Raw genomic sequence first — 20,446 nt, 5'->3', positions numbered from 1 at the left:
ACGCCCTCACCTGGACCCGCCCCTGATATAGTCTCGCGTTTTATAATTGTTGACTAATTCATTAGTGTAGACAATGATATATCTGAAATGTCAATGCTGATTAACTAATGTAGTTTCAAGTTTCAAGTTTTCAAGTTTTAAGGTTGTAAGGGCGTGCATATTACCAACGGTGGTACATTTGCTAAGCTATCTGGTTAAAATGGTACAACTTAGGAGGCACATACGCGTCACCTTTAAATTTAATTTGAAATCATCATATTCTGGTACGTACAACTTATTACTACGTACACAATAGTATGCTGTGTGAAGATACTTTCTTGTACGTACACGATGGTAAGCTATAAGTACCACATTGAAATATTATGTTGTACATACAAGATAGTGAAACAGTTCCAACAATATATATAATACCAAAATAATTGAATGGATATGTTAAGTCGATTAAACATAATATTGTCAGCCGAAAAAAACCGTTACCGTTCTTGTATAATGATATGATCAATATCGCCCGGGCGGTTAGGAAGGTTACAATAAAAAGTATTAATTTTCAGATTATCTATAACGAGCGGTCAATAATATAATTATGCAACTTATGCTAGTATATTTCCGCCGAGCGTTGCAAGTTGCAACTTGGGGTTTTGCGGAGGTGGTAAAATAAAAAAAACAACTTTAGGGTCAAGATACAAAGTAGACGAGCGTAGCGATGCCAACAAATATTGTTTTAATAAAGAAAATATAGAAAAAATATCAGATAACGGAAACCCACAATATTTGCTAGGATACCGTATGGGAAGTGTGGGGCGTAGCCCCAGATTTTTTTATACAAGCTCCGTGCATTATTAGATGCATTTTAAAATGTTAATATGTTCCCATTCCCGGCAGATCAGACCATTATGGGCCGGCCCGGAAAAGGCCAGGCCGCCGCCAAAAGGGGGGGCCGGGGCCGGGTGTGCCCCCCCCCCCCCCCCCCCCTAAATCCGCGCCTGCTCTTTGACTGAAACGTAGAGCATCGGAGTGGAATTAAAGATCTGGTTTTATCAGATTGCTGCTCAACAAAACTACGCACTGACTTAGGCTGTCAGCTCACAAATGAAACATTGAATCTGAACGTTATGTTGGCACTGTTAGAACTAATAGATTATGTACAAAGTGTAATCTTAATGACATAGAGGACGAGCTTCATTTTGTTTTAGTTTGCACAAGATATACAGATTTAAGACAGAAGTATTTAAAATGGATTGAAATAACCCTAGTGTATATAAGCTTGTTCAATTACTTAATACACCGAATATCAAAGGATTATGTAATCTTGGAAAGTATCTGATAGTGGCAAATAAGCGCCGATCAGATATATGACAGTTTGTATGTGTGTATTGTTCATTCTCCTGTGACCAATGTGGCTTTTTGTACATATGTAAATATCCTGTTTAATATATGTTTACACTGATAAGTCGCAAGACTTAAAGTTAATAAAGAACTTGAACTTGAACTTGATCGAAAAAAACACATTAGCAACGCTATTATATTTGTTTAGGTCCAAATATAGCTGTAACAAATTCTCAGATCCATGTGGTTCAAAGTCCCACCAGTATGTTTATGGACGCCACGTGACAATGACGAGTGATCACAGGCCTCATTTAGGTGTATCTTTTTGAAAAGATGATCAGTTTTAGGTAGGTTAGAATTGTAAAGGTTTTTTCTGGTGCGAAAAGTGACTTGGGATTTTTGATATTATTATAAAAAAAGTTCTCGTGCCGGTTGAAGGTAAAATCAGTCTAATAACAAGTGTTTTACTGTAAATGGTTCGTGTAATGCTATGCAATTAATGAGGCTGGTCTTCGTGCTTCAATGACCCATCCGGAAATGGGCAAAGCTAACCTCGTCTCGTCTATGGCTGGGATACCATTCACCGATTTTAGGTCGGTTTTACGGAGTGTAATTTGTTGTTTACGCTTTGACTTCTAACAAAATTAGTTATTAATAGTATAAAATGTAAGACCATCTTTAGTATAGTAAAGCTGTACAAAATATGCACTTAACTGAAGTGACATTGAAACTGAAATGGTTCAAAATAGGATTGCTAAAGTGAGCGTAACCCCTGGATATCGAGGATGACATTATACTGACAACGGGTGAACCAGTTGTTGCCATTACCCTCAATGCTGAACGTTAAGCAGGGAATAATATATATAACAACTACAAATTTTAATGAGTTTGGTATGGTCCCCATTGCCTTCCTCGTGATTACAGGCTGTGCGAGCGTTCAACATTAAACCAAAACGTGAGGTGTTGCTAACCATAAAAGGTTTTCATCCTCATCTACATAACATCCTGTGTTAATTTTGACGATAACGGATTGGTTAGGTAGTTAGAAATAGAGAGAAATGTAAAGATTCCAAATATTGACCCTAATGGGCGCAGCAGATTTATTTGGTCGCTTCAAAAATGGAGTCCACAAGTAGAGGTCACAAAAGCAAATCCCCATGGGTTCTGACATTACCGATACATCATGCAGTGGAGAACAGCGGATGTATCCTTTTCTCGATCCATCCCCTACCTGCAGTGGTGCTAACTAAAGGAAACCTTTATCTTGATGAAATTGATTGTAATAATTAAGAGTACACAATATCACACACACACATATATATATATATAAAGCTTAGCATAGTGTAGAAATCTTTATTAAACGTCTCTGTATCCTCGATATCCAGGAGTTCGCTTACTTTCGCTCTCTGTACAGTAGAGTAGAGAGCGTAGGTGATCGTAAACCACAGTTGACAGTAGGTACTATAAAATGAACAACGATCATTTCATTGCTTCAAATAACTAAAGGGAATTTATTACAAGGCCTTATTCATAACAAAGGAAAATATTCCAACTCATGAATCCCTTGTTCTATTGTGGTCACATTTCGTTTCGGTTTGTTTCATTACTGTAATCGTTCCGCTTCTTTTTATCAATTTATAATTTGAACGTTTCCGGTCGGTTCTTCACTGATGCTAGCCAAATTTGTTAGAAAGTTCAGATCCAAGGCAAGAGACCTTGCAAGTCTGGTAATTATTTCGTTGATGAGTTTCGCATGGATATGGTAACGTTCCACCAAGGGAATTGTACATAAAAGAAATCAACGTTAGATTTTTACTGACTAGATGATTCGGCTGAGATGAAGTCAAACATTTGAGACTGACCGGTTATTTTTCCATCCTCGGGCTCGGTAGGATTACGATCACGATTTTCCCATCCTCGGTAGGATTATTACCAAGGACGTAGGTTTCCGATATATTTGTTGTCATATACACACTACCGATAAACAAAACTAAAATTTCTGTCATCACTCGGGGAATTCAACGTCAGTTTGTGACTGAGTGACCATTGTTTACATAATTTCATTTGTGAATCTCAATGATCATGACCCAACCATTGATTGGGAGAGTAAATAAAAAAGTGTATTAAAGAGTTCTTCCGCAACGTTACAGTGTCACTCGGCATTGAGGATCACTTGACCACAACGGTTGTTCAAAAGTGTGTCCTAGAAACATTGGATCTGGCAATACTATACTTCGAATGTATGTGACTTCAATAGATAATACCCTTTTTAGGATCATTTTAACAATCGAGATCCAGTTCAGCAGCTGGTCAGAAATGCACAGTGAGAAAAAATATCCCTCATGAAGCCTCATGTATGTATCGTTATCTTGTTTAACACCCATGTGATATTTAGATTGTGTGTCACTAACTGTAACATGTGACTACGCATTATCACTATATTTAGATATTTGTCATCCTTAGAATGTGATTTCACAAGACTGTCATTCAGAGCGAAATTGACTGGTAACAAGACCAGATGTACAGCTAGAACTACAACAAGCAATTCATAAAATTACTCATCCCACATTCCCTGTATGTAACGTAAATGTTTCACCAAACAAGTCAATAATGAACAATTTTACCCATAACAAAATTTGGAATAAAAACAAAATGTACAGTTATGTTATATATACCCTGTATAATAATTGAGAAAACAAACAACAACATATGATATACAAAGATGTTTTTAAGTCAAAATTCAGTGATATAATGATACATTTTGATTTTGTTTGGGACGAACTATAGATCAAGAAGCCTGAAATGAACATTTCAATGATGTATGAAATTTAAATAAGTTTTGTCGAGCATTATTTTATAAGATTTCTTATATATTCATATATATCGTTCAACGTTTCAGATATTGCCATTCCAGGAACATCAGTATAGGCTCAGAATTTGACCAGAACAAGTGACCATGTCTGAAGGAGAAATAGAAGTAGCCATGGAGGAAAAAAAGGCCAAATCAGACGAAGAAGACCAGGATACAGAAGCCACAAATGGAACGGCAGTCTCGGTCACTATGGAGAAGTTGCAAGGCATGGACGGGGTGGAAGTAGTCAAGATGCCTGCCCCAGACGAGGACGTCCGTGAGATAGTCATAGTGGATGCAAATGCTCTGGTAAGGTACATCCAAATTTTAATTGAAAATTCACATTTCTTAATTGATTTTTAATGTTTTTGTGTTGTTAAATTGTATGCCATTGACAATATATAAATAATATTCATTTACTGTAAAACTTAAAAGCTGTATGTAAAATTAACACTTAACTGTATGTAAAATTAACACTTAAGTGGTTTTATCTTCTATTTATATTTATTTGCTATCCAGTACTATCTAGAGTAAAGCAGTTAATTTAACAACTTGCCTAAAGCATGTATGTATTTTGACCACATATATGAAATCATATTTATGAGCATGTAGTAATGCAGTATCCATGTATAGTCTTGATAAGGTTAAGCAATGCATGTAAGTAATGGATATAAAAAGTAAATTAAAAATTTGTTACTTTGTGTTAATTTATTATTGAAATTGAATGGTGTTTTTGTCTTTTCAGGATGTGGATTTAAACCAGGGGAAAATTGCAAAGATCGAAAATTTGGAATCATTGACACAAGTAGAGGTAAGCAGAAATTGTTTTTTAAGAAATTATAATGAAATATTTGGAGTAATTGCATCATCTGTTCCAGAGAGAAAATTCGCTAGATTACCTCCCCTTATTAAAATGCCATTCTAGTGCCTCATATTTATACATGTATATTGATCCGGTCAACACTGTACAAGTTTTAAGTTCTTCACTTCAAAGGGGACAATTTTGAATGCAGACAATATATTATTGTATGGCTTGTGTATTTCTCATTTTGCCTTTTTGATTGATGTTCATGAATTGTTTGATTAAAATTTGTAAGAATTAAATACATATTTGTTGAATAAGGTTTTCACAATCACAAATGTGTTTGACGCTGTTTTGATGATTGTCATCCAATATGCCTGTTTGTTTTCTGGAAGAAAATGTCATGACAATTCTTCCTTTGTCTTCGGGGCTCATCCACATTTTGAAAGCACACACAATATTTTTTAGTAATGGATGAATATTTGAAAATTATGTTTAGGTGACTTGCCTGAATTATCCAACCCAAATCACTGTCAGGCCATTTTTGACATTGTACACTAAGAAACACATAACAAGGCCCTGCTTTAAAAATAACAATTTAAAAACTGACTATATGTCAATCAATTTATTTTATATATTCAGTAATTATCATTGGCTTGGAAATGCCCCCTTCATCAGTGGATATCTAAGGTGAGGTTGGGGGCCTTATGAAGGCCCTTTCCCTTAATTTTTTCTGCCGATTTTCTCCCAAAATGATGAAAATCCTTTATTTTCCTTAAATCATGTGTGTGGTAGTTTTTTGTGACAGTCACAAAGCACTTCCCCTGTCAAAAGAGGTAGAAAAATTACTATCACTGGTACAGAAATTTTGAATATGTCTTAGTACTAGCATGTGACACCAAATCAAGGTTACGGTAACATGTCCCAAGGACCAGGAAAATTGCTATTTAACTACTTAATAATACATTTGTACATTCAATCACATATAGTTGACTTTTTTTTATTTTATTGAGTGTGTGATTTATTTTCACCTGTATTTTAAACTGTAATGGTTTTCCAAAGATGTTTATATTTTGATTTTCAGACATTGTGCCTAAGACAAAATTTGATAAAAAAGATTGAGGGTCTGTCTACACTACAACACCTTAAAGACCTAGACTTGTATGATAACCAACTGGAGGTGATTGAAAACTTGGAGGAGTTACGGAATCTTGAGTAAGTAATTTACTAAGACTTCAAATTTCTGCTACAGTAGGAGACTTTTTTTCTCTCTCTTACTGTCTGTCCCGATTTCTATTTCATGCAGGAAAAGTTTCTTTCTTGGGATCTTGAACTAGTTACTGTAAGATAGATGTATGACTAGCAAATAATCTATTCAACTAGTTGTATGAATCACAGGGCACAAATAGTCTGCCTAACCCTGGCATTCCAGCATACAGGATACAGATCTGTTACTTCGGCTTGAGTTTGGTTAAAAGTGTTTACCACTGTCACTTTGTAATGTAGACTTCTCTTTTACAGACTGCTGGACCTGTCGTTTACCACTGTCACTTTGTAATGTAGACTTCTCTTTTACAGACTGCTGGACCTGTCATTTACCACTGTCACTTTGTAATGTAGACTTCTCTTTTACAGACAGCTGGACCTGTCGTTCAACCGCCTTAAGACTATAGAGGGCCTAGAAAATCTGACGGCCCTTCGCAAGCTCTACTTTGTACACAACAAGTTTGACAAAATCCAAAACATTGAACATCTAGTGCAGCTTCACATGCTGGAATTTGGTGCAAACAGGATAAGGGTAAACATACATATATCTATGTACTTTCTGAGAATGTTATTAATACAAGGTGCTTTAAATGATCTGAAATCTGGATACTACAATCTCCTCTGTCGACTAGCTGGTGATATGTGGATCTGTCTTCTGATATTAGGCCTAAAAATAAATTGTGTGTTTGTACTTAGTTCTCAATAGGAATTGTTAAGGCTGCTCTTCCTCTGGAATAATCCAGCCTTTAAAGTTTTTCTTATTAGAAGATTCCTTAAAAAAAAAAAACTATCTCCTATACCAAAACAGGCAATATAAACATGGATGTTTTATTTAAATTCTTTGATGTAAGAGATGTTAGAGAAAATGAAGATTTATCTAAATTTGTTATTGGAACAGGTGATTGAAAATCTTGCTCCGCTGACACGGCTAACAAGTCTGTATTTAGGAAAAAATAAACTTACAAAGATTGAGGGTTTGGATACACTGGTCAATCTGACCTGTCTCAGTCTACAGGTAAGTCTGAATTCACAGTGTACCAAGTATATTTATGATACAATAACAAAAACTCTCTTTACAGTACACAAAGTATTTTGATATGATATATAAAAAATGCAGGAGTGACAACTCTTTAAAGCTGTAAGGCACCGAAAAAAAGGAAATATAACAGGGAATCTCAGGAACAGTGTATTTCAAAATTATGGGATAAATTTAATCCAATCAGATATGCTTTTCTGACTGAAATTGAGAAAATGACAATGCAGTGAAAATGTTTCATGTGATATTAAAAAAAAATGCATACACAATATCCTCAAATATTTTATGAGATATTTTCAAAGACAGCTGTTTACACAGAACACAGAGTCTCTGCTTCGCATTAGTGTCCTGCTTAATACAGTAGAGAAGAAAGAAATATCTTTAAAAAAGGATAAACTGTAGAGTTAATATTGGTGGGAATAAATCTAAAACTGGTTGTCTTTGGAATGAGTATTATTGTACTTGTGTACTGATAGCTACTTAACTGCCTAATTTACCACAAAATATCATTAATATGGAAAAGTTTACATAGATAATAATACTTCGACCCTCGGGCTGATATTGCAGTCTCGGGTTGATACTGAGTGTGAAAAAAGGTGTGTTTTATTCTGTTTATTACATACTTACTAATAAAAGCTACTATCTTATGATCTAACTTCTTTTGAAATATTGAAAAACGTAAAATTTCCAAAAGGGGTGTGATACAGGTTTTGCGGGCCGATACAGAGAGGGATGATACAGGTTTTTGGGTGTGATACAGCGGGGACTGATATGGGTTAGAGCAATTGTGTCGTATCGCATATACAAAAAACCTGTATTTATTAGTAAGTATGTAATAAATGCTTTTATCACATAACAGAGGGGGTTCCAAAATGGTCTTAAACAGTTCTGCTGTTAAACTATTAAATAGAGCATTTCTGTACTTCCTAACTCATTCACCCCTTGAAGACACATTTGAACTCTTCTAATTGAAAGGCTGGAATAGTTCGTTATGATATTTCAGCGGTGAATGAGTTAATATACAGGTGAACTGTACACTGAACTATCCTTTAAATAATTAGCAAATTAGGATATATATACATATATGTCAGTAAATTCAATTAAATAAATGTTCCTTCAAAAAGGTTTTAAAGCATGTTAGATTGGGTGCTCTTATTTCCAAAATGATGAATTGATGCTCAGATATTCATGTTTTTTTATAATTTTACTTCCAACAGTCCAACAGATTTGTAAAAATTGAAGGTTTGGACGGCTTGGTGAACCTGGAGGAACTCTATCTCAGTGACAACGGTTTAGAAAGTATAGAGGGTCTTGACAACAATGTAAGTAGGTCGCAGCTGCTTTGTCTATAATACATAAGTAGGTCACAGTTACTTATTTATACTTTATAATTAGGTCAGTACTTTATCTATAATATAAGTAGGCTATAGCTACCATCTATGATGTATGATTTAAGTAGGTTGCTGCTATTATCAGTGATATGAAAGTAGGTCATAATGAACATAACTAAGATACAATTGTCAATCAGTTATCAGTAAGAGTTTTCATTTATCATTTTTTTTTTTATTAAGTGTTAACTTTAAGGACAAAAACATGATTGAAGATATATCTGCTCAAAAGCTGATTTTATTTAGAGATACATTTTCTGTGGTAATTATTGCCAAGTTGAACGTAACTTTATGATAGGCTGTGAGTTATACTATAGCTTCCTTTTGTAAAAAACAATAAGTTTTTGAAGATAAGACAGACATTTCTAACGTTTAAAAAAAAAGGAATGAAATATTTCCGAAATGACTGTCAAAGAAGGGGGATCATTTTGTACCCTTTCACTTCCCCCCAAAAATAACAAATGTCTATTGACATTGAAGTCCCTTGTAACAACCATATAGAGCTAAAGTCAGCAGGTGACAGTTACCTGGCTGCTATGAAATGGGCACTGAAGTCCACATGTATCAGTTTAGTATAGGTTCTTGTTGAAAGCAGACATTTAAGACCTCTTCCTCAACAGCTTATTCAATGACTAATGTAAAATTACAATGGATCCTCATGATTTACTGTCTAACTGTCTAGAGGTTTATTTGATCACATTAAAAGGAATGAATATGAAAAGTCTGACCTCAAACTATGACCTTGTTAACTCGGATCTGTTATAAGAATTTCATTGGATGTTGTTTTGTTGTTGATTTTTCATAAAGTAACTTGAAGTCAAAATTGAGCATACAAACAGCCTTGGACAGTATGTGTGTAAAAAGTACTGGTTCGGCCTCATCATTAATGACATCGATATATTAGATTTATAACACAGTTATCTAGACTACATAAAGGAAAGCTTATAATGATCAATGAATAGTCCTTTAGAAAGATAATGATTCACTTTGTGCCTTTTAAATCTCAAAGATGTGATCAATTGTTTTAATACACTCACCATTCAATATGTTCATTATGATAAAAAATACATTTTCAGCTACGATTGAATACCCTGGATTTGGCACAAAACAGAATACGGAGGATAACCAACGTGTCACACTTGAAAGAGCTGCAGGAGTTCTGGGTAAATTATTAACATAAAATATCCTGTCTTTAAATGTGTTAAAATACACAAACATGTACATATGTCTAGAGAAATAGTTTACATATATTAGACTTGTTAATATGACAGTTGATATTAGATGTTTTATGATGTGTAAGTTTAACTTAAATATTGTCTGACCTAGAAATGTTATATATATTGAATGACTTGGAAATTTTATATTGTTTAAATGATGTTATGTGATTTTATATTGTTTAAATGATGTCGTGTGATTTTATATTAAAACATTTTGATATTATATGACGTTTAAATATTATATGACGTTTAAATATTATATGTTGTATGATGTTAAATTGGTAGTTAGCTATGTAATGACTTCAGTGTGTTAGATATTACAGAGGTGGACAACTTGACACCAATAGGACACTAACATGACAAATACTGTCTGACGTTGGAATGTAAGATGTTGTATGATCTTGAATTGGTAGTTAAATATTGTATGACATTAGCGTGTAACATATTACATGATGTGAACAACTTGAAACCAATGAAACATTAACATGACAGATACGGTATAAAGTTGAAGATTAGATGTTATGATATGACATTGAAATATTAGATTTTGAATGATGCCCAGTTATTATCAGATATTATGTAACTTTGAAACGTTAGTTAGATATTGTGTGAGGTTGAAACGTTAGTTAGATATTGTGTGACGTTGAAATGTTAGTTAGATATTGTGTGACGTTGAAACGTTAGTTAGATATTGTGTGAGGTTGAAACGTTAGTTAGATATTGTGTGACGTTGAAACGTTAGTTCGATATTGTGTGACGTTGAAACGTTAGTTAGATATTGTGTGACGTTGAAACGTTAGTTAGATATTGTGTGACGTTGAAACGTTAGTTAGATATTGTGTGACGTTGAAACGTTAGTTAGATATTGTGTGACGTTGAAACGTTAGTTAGATATTGTGTGACGTTGAAACGTTAGTTAGATATTGTGTGACGTTGAAACGTTAGTTAGATATTGTGTGACGTTGAAACGTTAGTTAGATATTGTGTGATGTTGAAACGTTAGTTAGATATTGTGTGACGTTGAAACCTTAGTTCGATATTGTGTGACGTTGAAACGGTAGTTAGATATGTATGTAATTAACATATTGGGTATTGTAGATCAGATTCAGAGCAAATTTGATGAAAATATTTTCAGAACTTGCATGAAAAAAATATAACCAGATGAGTATACATATTGTAGGATTTCAACATATTAGTTACTGCATGATATCAACATAATATTGAATGATCATAACATTGTCACCATATATGCATTACAAATTTATTTTCAGTTCAATGATAACAAGGTAGATGACTGGAAAGACCTAGAGGAGTTAGCACCAATCAAAATCCTTGAGACAGTCTACCTTGAACGCAATCCTCTGTGGTTAGACCCAGATAATGCGGGACATCCTGACCCCAGCTATCGACGCAAAGTGAAGCTGGCGTTACCCCAGCTCCGACAGATAGATGCCACCATGTGCAAATGATAGTGTTCGACCTCCAATAACCTGTGGGGACCAGGTTTAATAAGACGGCATGGCTTACACATCGTAGAGGCACAGAGCTCACAACTTTACTACAAATTGTGTTACACTGTTAGAGCCTATGGTAGATATTTGGAGTGGACAGATTGTACTAGAATTTTCTAACTAGGAGGTCTTCGTACATCACTGGATGAACAAGGCAGTAAAAACTAAATTCCGATTTCGACATTATGATGCTCATTTAGAGGTGCACCTTTAGGAGTGACTTGGTCCATCTGTGAATCGGCGAATTTAGTACACATGACAATATAATACTGCATGTGAATGTTTTAAGAGATAGGAAACAGGATTTTATGTTATCTTAGTGAACTGGATTGCACATATCTTTGCCAAACGGGGATCTTAGGCATGCAGAAAGCAGTTTGTATGATAATGTCACAAATTAACTAAATGTATTCTAACTTTAATTCCCTGCCATGAAATGGAGGACATATATATAGTGTTACCCACATCTGTTTCATTTGTCCGTCCAAATGAATCATCCTTGTCCCAACTTTCACGTACTTGCCACAGCATATAGGAAGATTAACCACTGGACTGTGAGTCACCATGGCTACATTCGCGTATCCGGTTGAAACGGTTGAACCGGTTGAACCTGTAAAGAAAACGACAGGTACAGATTTGGACCATAGCTGACCTCAGGCAAATTTGGTATGTGTAGATTGAGGGGTCCAGACGTACCTGACCGAAACTAAAATGCTGACTATTGCCAATTTGCGTTATTTCTTTCTAAAACAATGTCAAGGCTCATGTAGTTTTTAAGATACGTTGTGTAATACAGTGGACGCATGAAAGAAGGGCATACTATTCTTCATACATTGTTTTTTATTCTCCGAAAGTGTGGATTTTTAGCTCTGCTTATAGAACGGTCCAAGTGTGTTCGTTTATCGTGGAAAATTTCTGCGCCACACGTACCGTTTCAACCGGGATACGCGAATGTAGCCTTACAGTTACCGTGTCCCTTCTCCAAAGGTCAAGGTCACTGTTAGAGATTGAAGATCAGAAGAACTATATTATTGTCCGAGTCTAAAATTCCTTTTGATAAGATAATGTAATGAAACTTTGCACACCTCGTCATAACCATTAGACTTGGTGTCATCACATCATTACGTGAAGGTTGAATTCATGACAGCATGTCTTTTCCTGGACATATTTCTTGCTTATAATTTATATAATTGACTAATAGAATTTCCCTACCTTGAGGGTGTGACGGAGAAATCTCCAACCCTATACAACCAGATCATCACCATGAGGGTTGGAGATTCCTCTGTTATACTCTCAAAGTAGGGGTTAATTATTTTCTCCCATCATTCCAATATTATTGTTTAAAACTAGAGTTTTTAGCATTTGTAACCTATTTTACCCTGATTGTACAGGACCTCTCACGTTAAGACCTTATTGTGATGTTATATCCGATTGTTCCCAAGACATGCTGTCGGTCGGATACTCAAAAATCATGAACAGATAAAATGGGAGATAATTCTGTGAATGGTGGGAAAAAAATGAAATAATGTATCCACATTGTGACACCTGAATTGTTATACATGTGTGATACACGGACACCTTGTTAAGTCCACAACCATGTTCATAATAAACACATTAATGGGACATTTTTGTTTAAGGGAAGTTAATTTGTGCCCTGTTGCTAGGAATTGTGTCCCAATCCTTAGAATGAATAATGTAATGAAATAATAGCTGTTTCAGATAGTAATATACATCAGATTCTATAATGTTGTACATTGATTTTTCAAATAACCAAAATTACTTACCGACTGTAGCCACATAAAAGTTCATTATAGAAAAGATTTACAGTAATAAGTTCAACTCTTTGTTGGACACGTTCGCATAGAAACGGCGTAATTTTATATTTCTTCAAAGCATATTACCTGCCTGGTATTCTGTCTTTGCGTATTGCAGAGTTATCTTCTCTTGAGAGCAGGTATTAATTGTTACGTCATAGGTTAGTGTGAAAAAAATTACGGTGTTTTCTCAAAAATTAATGACGTTACTCTCACAAACAAATGACGTAACAATCAATACCTGCTCTCAAGAGAAGATAACTCTGCAATACGCAAAGATGGAATATATCTTAAAAATTTAACCTTATTGCCTATATGTCAATGGCACTATACATATCTTAACTACTGATTACATCATTCCAATTTATTTTTCTGCCACTGACATTTTGTAGCTGCTGTCAGCAGTATACCATGGACATAGGTCAGGCTGTAGACTAGCTTATGCAAAATGTTAAACATGGGTCATTCAGGAGACGAGTCATGTGCTCTGTTTGAGTGAGTCAGATGACGAAACAGTATACCGGCCCTACTTTCAAACAGATTCAACTTTCAGCTGTTTATGTTGTAACTTTTCAGAAAATTCTAGTACAGAACTAGAGAAAAATTTGATCCTTCTTGTTGATAAACAATAAAATTCCAGTCTTAAAAATTTAGAAAATTAGCAAACCTGTTTGAAGAGACGACTAAAGGTGAAAGCAAAGATAGTCTTTGTAGACTGGCAATACAAAGATATGTCACACACATAGAAGCTGGTAATATAGAGGAAGAGGATAATGGTGAATGAAGAGTCAAGGTGTAATAGATATAAACATGTGGTAGCTCGAGACAGGTGGTCTCTAAGACAGGCTTGACTTGAATTCAGGAATTGAAGTAAATTAATATGTAAAAGTCTTTTATCAAGAGTATAGAGTATTGAATATTCCCGACATTACAACCAACTTTTATGCCATATATGTACATGTATATTCAAAAGATGTTGTCCATTGATCTCATATAAAACACATATACCCAATGTAAAGTAGTCGGAACTGAATTTTGTTGTTGGTGTATCATTGTATAATATGTATATGATAAAGTCAAAAGTTAATCTGTACAGTGCTTTGTCATGTAGTCAAACAGTTATTACATTTCCATTATCTGTACAGTGCTTTGTCATGTAGTCAAACAGTTATTACATTTCCATTATCTGTACAGTGCTTTGTCATGTAGTCAAACAGTTATTACATTTCCTGTATCTGTACAGTGCTTCGCCATGTAGTCAAACAGTTATTACATTTCCTGTATCTGTACAGTGCTTCGCCATGTAGTCAAACAGTTATTACATTTCCTGTATCTGTACAGTTCTTTGCCATGTAGTCAAACAGTTATTACATTTCCTGTATCTGTACAGTTCTTTGCCATGTAGTCAAACAGTTATTACATTTCCTGTATCTGTACAGTTCTTTGCCATGTAGTCAAACAGTTATTACATTTCCTGTATCTGTACAGTTCTTTGCCATGTAGTCAAACAGTTATTACATTTCCTGTATCTGTACAGTGCTTTGCCATGTAGTCAAACAGTTATTACATTTCCAACCTGTACAGTGCTTTGCCATGTACTCAAACTGTTGTTATATGATTGAATTTGCAATAATTATCTATTAAGGAAGAACTTGAACCTTTCACAGCCATATTTCAGTCCAGATAAATGCTAATGTAACACATCTTTTATTCATACTAGACTGATGATTCTCATTCCAAACAAATAGAGCAAACATCAATTTTATGATAATATACCTGTAATTGGATTGCACAATTAATTTTACTGAAGTCCATTGATTTTAAGTAAATAATAATAATAATAATAATTCAAGGTTCTTATATACCGCTTTATCACAACCTAGTTTGTAGGTTGTCTCAAAGCGGTTTACAAATTAATATCCTTTGCAACCTTACCAGCCAATGTCTTTCTCAACTCCCTTGGGAGCATACAGCCGGTGCTGCCATTTCGGCGCTCACAGCTTTTAGTGCTGTTATGATAAAGCTTATTGGTATTGTTAGAATGTCACAAACATTAAGTTCCTACACATATGCTATATATGTGGGCTCTTTATTTATTAATTATAAGTCTATTATAGACAATATTTTATGAACCAAGGTTCCAGGCCAAATAAGAAAATTCTGCTCTCAAAAGTTGCATAATCTATTTAGGAGTCATTATCTCTTTGCTTGACCTTAATATTTATTTGTTTGAAAAAGGTCTGACAGTTTATGGGCTGTTCATGATACCCCAAAGTGATATGGTTGTATAATATTTGTCAACACTTATTTAGCTATATACATAATCGAATAAATCATCACATTTTTTCTTACATTCATGATCTAAAATCAGAATTTATAAATGGTCCTTCCACTCTGACATCAAAAGATTTCACTCTTTATGCCATAAGATAAAAACTTTTTTAAACATAAATCATTTCTATGGAGGTATCTTGTAAATTATTTATTATTGATACTATCTTCAGGCTGATAACATACAAGATAAAACATGTATACAGGAAATCACAGGGTTAAGACATAATTTACATATGGTAACATTGTAGGATAAACCATTTTCAAAATCCAAGGGGGCTCTTTTGATTCACTGACCTTCTCTACAAACCTGTAGTATGTAATGACAAAATAAAAGGCATGTCGTTAGCTATTTGATTGGCGCCAGGTATAAATACTGACCAATTGCTAGGGTGATACCTGTCTTTTGAAGATTACAGAGGAGTGACATCAAGGGATTAAACAAGTTTTCTTGTAATATCCACAAAGTGGCTTTAGAGAGGTTTAGATTAAGTCATGACATATGCTAAAGATGTTTAAAATTGAACAGTATTCCTTGTCACCTGTTGTTAAATAATGTTTAAGTTCTATTGCCTAGTTTTCTTTTTTACCTTTTGTAATGTAATTTTCATTGCAAGCAGTTGATAAACACTTTTTTCTGTGAGTCTGTTGGTCACAGAAAAATGGTTCATAATTTGATGTCAGTCATAGTGCTATTTTTAGATATTGACTGCAAAAATGTTTGAATAAAACACTCATATAATATAAAATCATCTGATTTTTTATTGACTCTGTATGTCATCTAATACTTCGGTATCCACCTCGGATCCCTACACCGGTACATTGACCGCCCACTACCCACAGGACCTTAGTCTCCTTACCACCTCGGATCCCTACACCGGTACACTGACCGTCCACTACCCACAGGACGTTAGATCTCCTTACCACCTCGAATCCCTACACCGGTACATTGACCGACCACTACCCACAGGACGTTAGATCTCCTTACCACCTCGGATTCCTACACTGGTACACTGACCGACCACTACCCACAGGACGTTGGATCTCCTTACCCCCTCGGATCCCTACACTGGTACACTGACCGACCACTACCCACAGGACCTTAGATCTCCTTACCACCTCGAATCCCTACACTGGTACACTGACAGACCACTACCCACAGGACGTTAGACCTCCTTACCACCTCGAATCCCTACCCCGGTACACTGACCGACCACTACCCACAGGACCTTAGATCTCCTTACCACCTCGGATCCCTACACCGGTACACTGACCGTCCACTACCCACAGGACGTTAGATCTCCTTACCCCCTCGGATTCCTACACTGGTACACTGACCGACCCCTACCCCCAGGACGTTGGATCTCCTTACCACCTCGGATCCCTACACCGGTACATTGACCGACCACTACCCACAGGACGTTAGATCTCCTTACCACCTCGAATCCCTACACTGGTACATTGACAGACCACTACCCACAGGACGTTAGATCTCCTTACCACCTCGAATCCCTACACCGGTACACTGACCGACCACTACCCAGAGGACGTTAGATCTCCTTACCACCTCGGATCCCTACACCGGTACACTGACCGACCACTACCCACAGGACGTTGGATCTCCTTACCATCTCGGATCCCTAAACCGATATATTGACCGACCACTACCCACAGGACGTTGGATCTCCTTACCACCTCAGATCCCTACACCGGTACACTGACCGACCACTACCCAGAGGACGTTAGATCTCCTTACCACCTAGGATCCCTACACCGGTACACTGACCGACCACTACCCACAGGACGTTAGATCTCCTTACCCCCTAGGATCCCTACACCGGTACACTGACCGACCACTACCCCCAGGACGTTGGATCTCCTTACCACCTCGGATCCCTACACCGGTACGTTGACTGACCACTACCCACAGGACGTTAGATCTCCTTACCACCTAGGATCCCTACACCGGTACACTGACCGACCACTACCCACAGGACGTTGGATCTCATTACTACCTTGGATCCCTACACCGGTACACTGACCGACCACTACCCACAGGACGTTGGATCTCCTTACCCCCTCGGATCCCTACACCGGTACGTTGACTGACCACTAGCCACAGGACGTTAGATCTCCTTACCACCTAGGATCCCTACACCGGTACACTGACCAACCACTCCCCACAGGACATTAGTCTCCTTACCACCTCGGATCCCTACACCGGTACGTTGACCGACCACTACCCACAGGACATTAGATCTCCTTACCACCTCGGATCCCTACACCGATACACTGACCGACCACTACCCACAGTACGTTGGATCTCCTTACCACCTCGGATCCCTACACCGGTACACTGACTGACCACTACCCACAGTATGTTATTGTGATGTAAAGTATGTTATTGTGATGTAATGTACGTCATTGTGATGTAAAGTAAATCGTTGTGATGTGATGTACGTCATTGTGATGTAGAGTACGTCATTGTGATGTAATGTACGTCATTGTGATGTAATGTACGTCATTGTGATATAATGTATATCATTGTGATGTTATGTATGTCATTGTGATGTAAAGTACGTCATTGTGATGTTATGTACGTCATTGTGATGTAAAGTACGTCATTGTGATGTAATGTACATCATTGTGATGTAAAGGATGTCATTGTAATGTAATGGATGTCATTGTGATGTAAAGTACGTCATTGTTATGTTATGTACGTCATTGTGATGTAGAGTACGTCATTGTGATGTAACGGATGTCATTGTGATGTAACGGATGTCATTGTGATGTAAAGTATGTCATTGTGATGTAATGGATGTCATTGTGATGTGATGGATGTCATTGTGATGTGATGGACGTCATTGTGATGTAAAGGATGTCATTGTGATGTAATGTATGTCATTGTGATGTAAAGGACGTCATTGTGATGTAAAAGATGTCATTGTGATGTAATAGATGTCATTGTGATGTAATAGATGTCATTGTGATGTAATAGATGTCATTGTGATGTAATGTATATCATTGTGATGTTATGTATGTCATTGTGATGTGATGGACGTCATTGTGATGTAATGGACGTCATTGTGATGTAATGGACGTCATTGTGATGTAAAAGATGTCATTGTGATGTAATGGATGTCATTGTGATGTGATGGATGTCATTGTGATGTAATGTACGTCATTATGATGCAATGGATGTCATTGTGATGTGATGGACGTCATTGTGATGTAAAGAATTTTAAGAATGGGAAAAGCAATCTAAGAGAAAAAAATCATACCGATAATTAATTTTATCAATTGATTTTTTTTATTTATTTGTGTGATAAGTATTCTCTACATTTGTCTTGCCACGCAATTTCTTTCTCTCCCGAAAAATGCAGCTATGCAAGATATTTAAAGCATTGCACAAATCACATTTGATGATGTGTGCAACAGGGTCTGCCTCCAGACATAGTGCTGACTTATGATTTTTGGGAATTTTACTATCGTCGGATAGTTCATGATGAATAAATGATTCTCAATTTTTCTTACTTTGTATTGTTATTTATCAGTAGTTATGCAATGGCATTTCATTTTCATATTTACATATTTACACAATATTGCCTAAGAATGCCAACTAAAAACAGCACAATGCCTATATCAACCATTTTCCAATTTCATCTGGTTGTGCAATTTTTTTCCATTTCCAGATCCAAATTCCCTGCTCTTACTGATAGTGAAAGCTCAATTTCTGGGACATCCAACAGCCATAACTAATTTTGAGGGAACAAAAGTAGTGTGTGGAAGAATTCAATTCACAGATTTAATGTGACAATAAGTAAATAATTGCATACCTTTATTCCTGAATTATTTTATCTAGTCCATATTATCTATATACTCTTAAGTAAAAGCTTTAAATACCCAGAATGACAACCTATATTCCCACGTGTTTGTCTGTCGATGGCAAACACGTGCAACTCTTCCTTAACTGTTTGTGAGATTTTTTTGTAACTTTGCACAGTCATATGAAGAAAGGTATTTGCAACTCAACTACTTTATCATGTTTGATTATGTAAAAGAAATGAAGCAAAGGGGTGCATCTTTGTGAGCTCGCTCAGTTTCTCTCATTCTATATTATCTTGTGCTGTCATTGCAACATGTATAGAACGCATTGTTCTCAATACATGGCTACCAAACTGCCCCCAACACCACTATATTTTGAGCTAACAAAAACATTCCTACACTAAAACCATAACTGATGTTGGTTAAATATGCTTTATGCTGAAATTGTAAAATTAAATTTTGTCATTTATTTAACACTCTTGAATTTGAACAGCCCAATATCCATGCAATTTTCAACAAAATCTATTTTGACCCTTGCGGTTCTTTAAAAGTTAATTACTAACAAGAGATCCCAGAGGGATCTTGGCGCCCACCTTCGTACCATCTTCATTAGTTCCTTGTCAGTTCAATCTTTTCTTTTTTTCCTCTAATCTGTTTGATCGAGTCATGCTAACAGAAAATGCACCTTGAGGTAACTTTTGATATAAACTTAATACTGATGAGTATGAAAGCCAACCTTCAAAGTGAGTTTGTCATTTCTCATATTTACTAGTACAGTACTTAATGTGAAAGAAATATAATCGATCATTGCAATATGAGAAAGATCTGTTTAGTTCTTCTTTAAATCCATTTTGTATTTATGATCAGTCTCAAAATATAACATGCACAACGAGGGATCATGGGGAACCTACATATAAAATTTGAGAAAGATCCCTCCTGTACTTCCCAAGAAATAGCGATAACAAACTTTCACTATCAAAATCCAAGATGGCTGCCTGTCGGCCATGTTGTTTATCCGATCAGTCTCAAAAGTTGCCCTGCACAGCTAGGACCAAGGGGAACCTACATATAAAATTTGA

The 20,446-nt window shown here is 35.9% G+C and overlaps 1 protein-coding gene across 12 annotated transcripts; it reads left to right on the top strand.

The window, feature by feature from the left end:
• Positions 1-2,803: 2,803 nt before the first annotated feature.
• On the top strand, positions 2,804-13,383 carry LOC110460643 (protein phosphatase 1 regulatory subunit 7-like). Of its 12 annotated transcripts, none has more exons than XM_021513745.1 (9): positions 2,804-3,053; positions 4,241-4,486; positions 4,923-4,988; positions 6,064-6,194; positions 6,615-6,777; positions 7,144-7,260; positions 8,499-8,603; positions 9,746-9,832; positions 11,158-13,383. In XM_021513745.1, the coding sequence occupies exons 2-9, from the start codon at positions 4,283-4,285 to the stop codon at positions 11,353-11,355; spliced, it is 1,071 nt and encodes a 356-aa protein (XP_021369420.1). In that variant the 5' UTR covers positions 2,804-3,053; positions 4,241-4,282; the 3' UTR covers positions 11,356-13,383. The 12 variants fall into 12 exon arrangements, with proteins under 12 accessions (XP_021369420.1, XP_021369399.1, XP_021369377.1 ...); XM_021513724.1 differs by having other exon boundaries at positions 2,804-3,214; XM_021513702.1 differs by having other exon boundaries at positions 2,804-3,214; positions 4,226-4,486.
• The last annotated feature ends 7,063 nt before the right edge of the window (positions 13,384-20,446 follow it).

This window comes from Mizuhopecten yessoensis, unplaced genomic scaffold (genome assembly GCF_002113885.1).
Source record: "Mizuhopecten yessoensis strain PY_sf001 unplaced genomic scaffold, ASM211388v2 scaffold1379, whole genome shotgun sequence".
Taxonomy (NCBI): Eukaryota; Metazoa; Mollusca; class Bivalvia; order Pectinida; family Pectinidae; genus Mizuhopecten; species Mizuhopecten yessoensis.
The sequence above is the reverse complement of the archived record's forward strand: the minus strand, read 5'-3'. Positions and strand labels throughout refer to the sequence as shown.

Coding starts and splice junctions, on each gene's coding strand:
- LOC110460643 (XM_021513745.1), top strand. CDS start 4,283: ATGTCTGAAGGAGAAATAGAAGTAGCCATGGAGGAAAAAAAGGCCAAA. Junction 4,487..4,922: donor TAGTGGATGCAAATGCTCTG/GTAAGGTACATC, acceptor TTGTCTTTTCAG/GATGTGGATTTAAACCAGGG. Junction 7,261..8,498: donor TGACCTGTCTCAGTCTACAG/GTAAGTCTGAAT, acceptor TACTTCCAACAG/TCCAACAGATTTGTAAAAAT.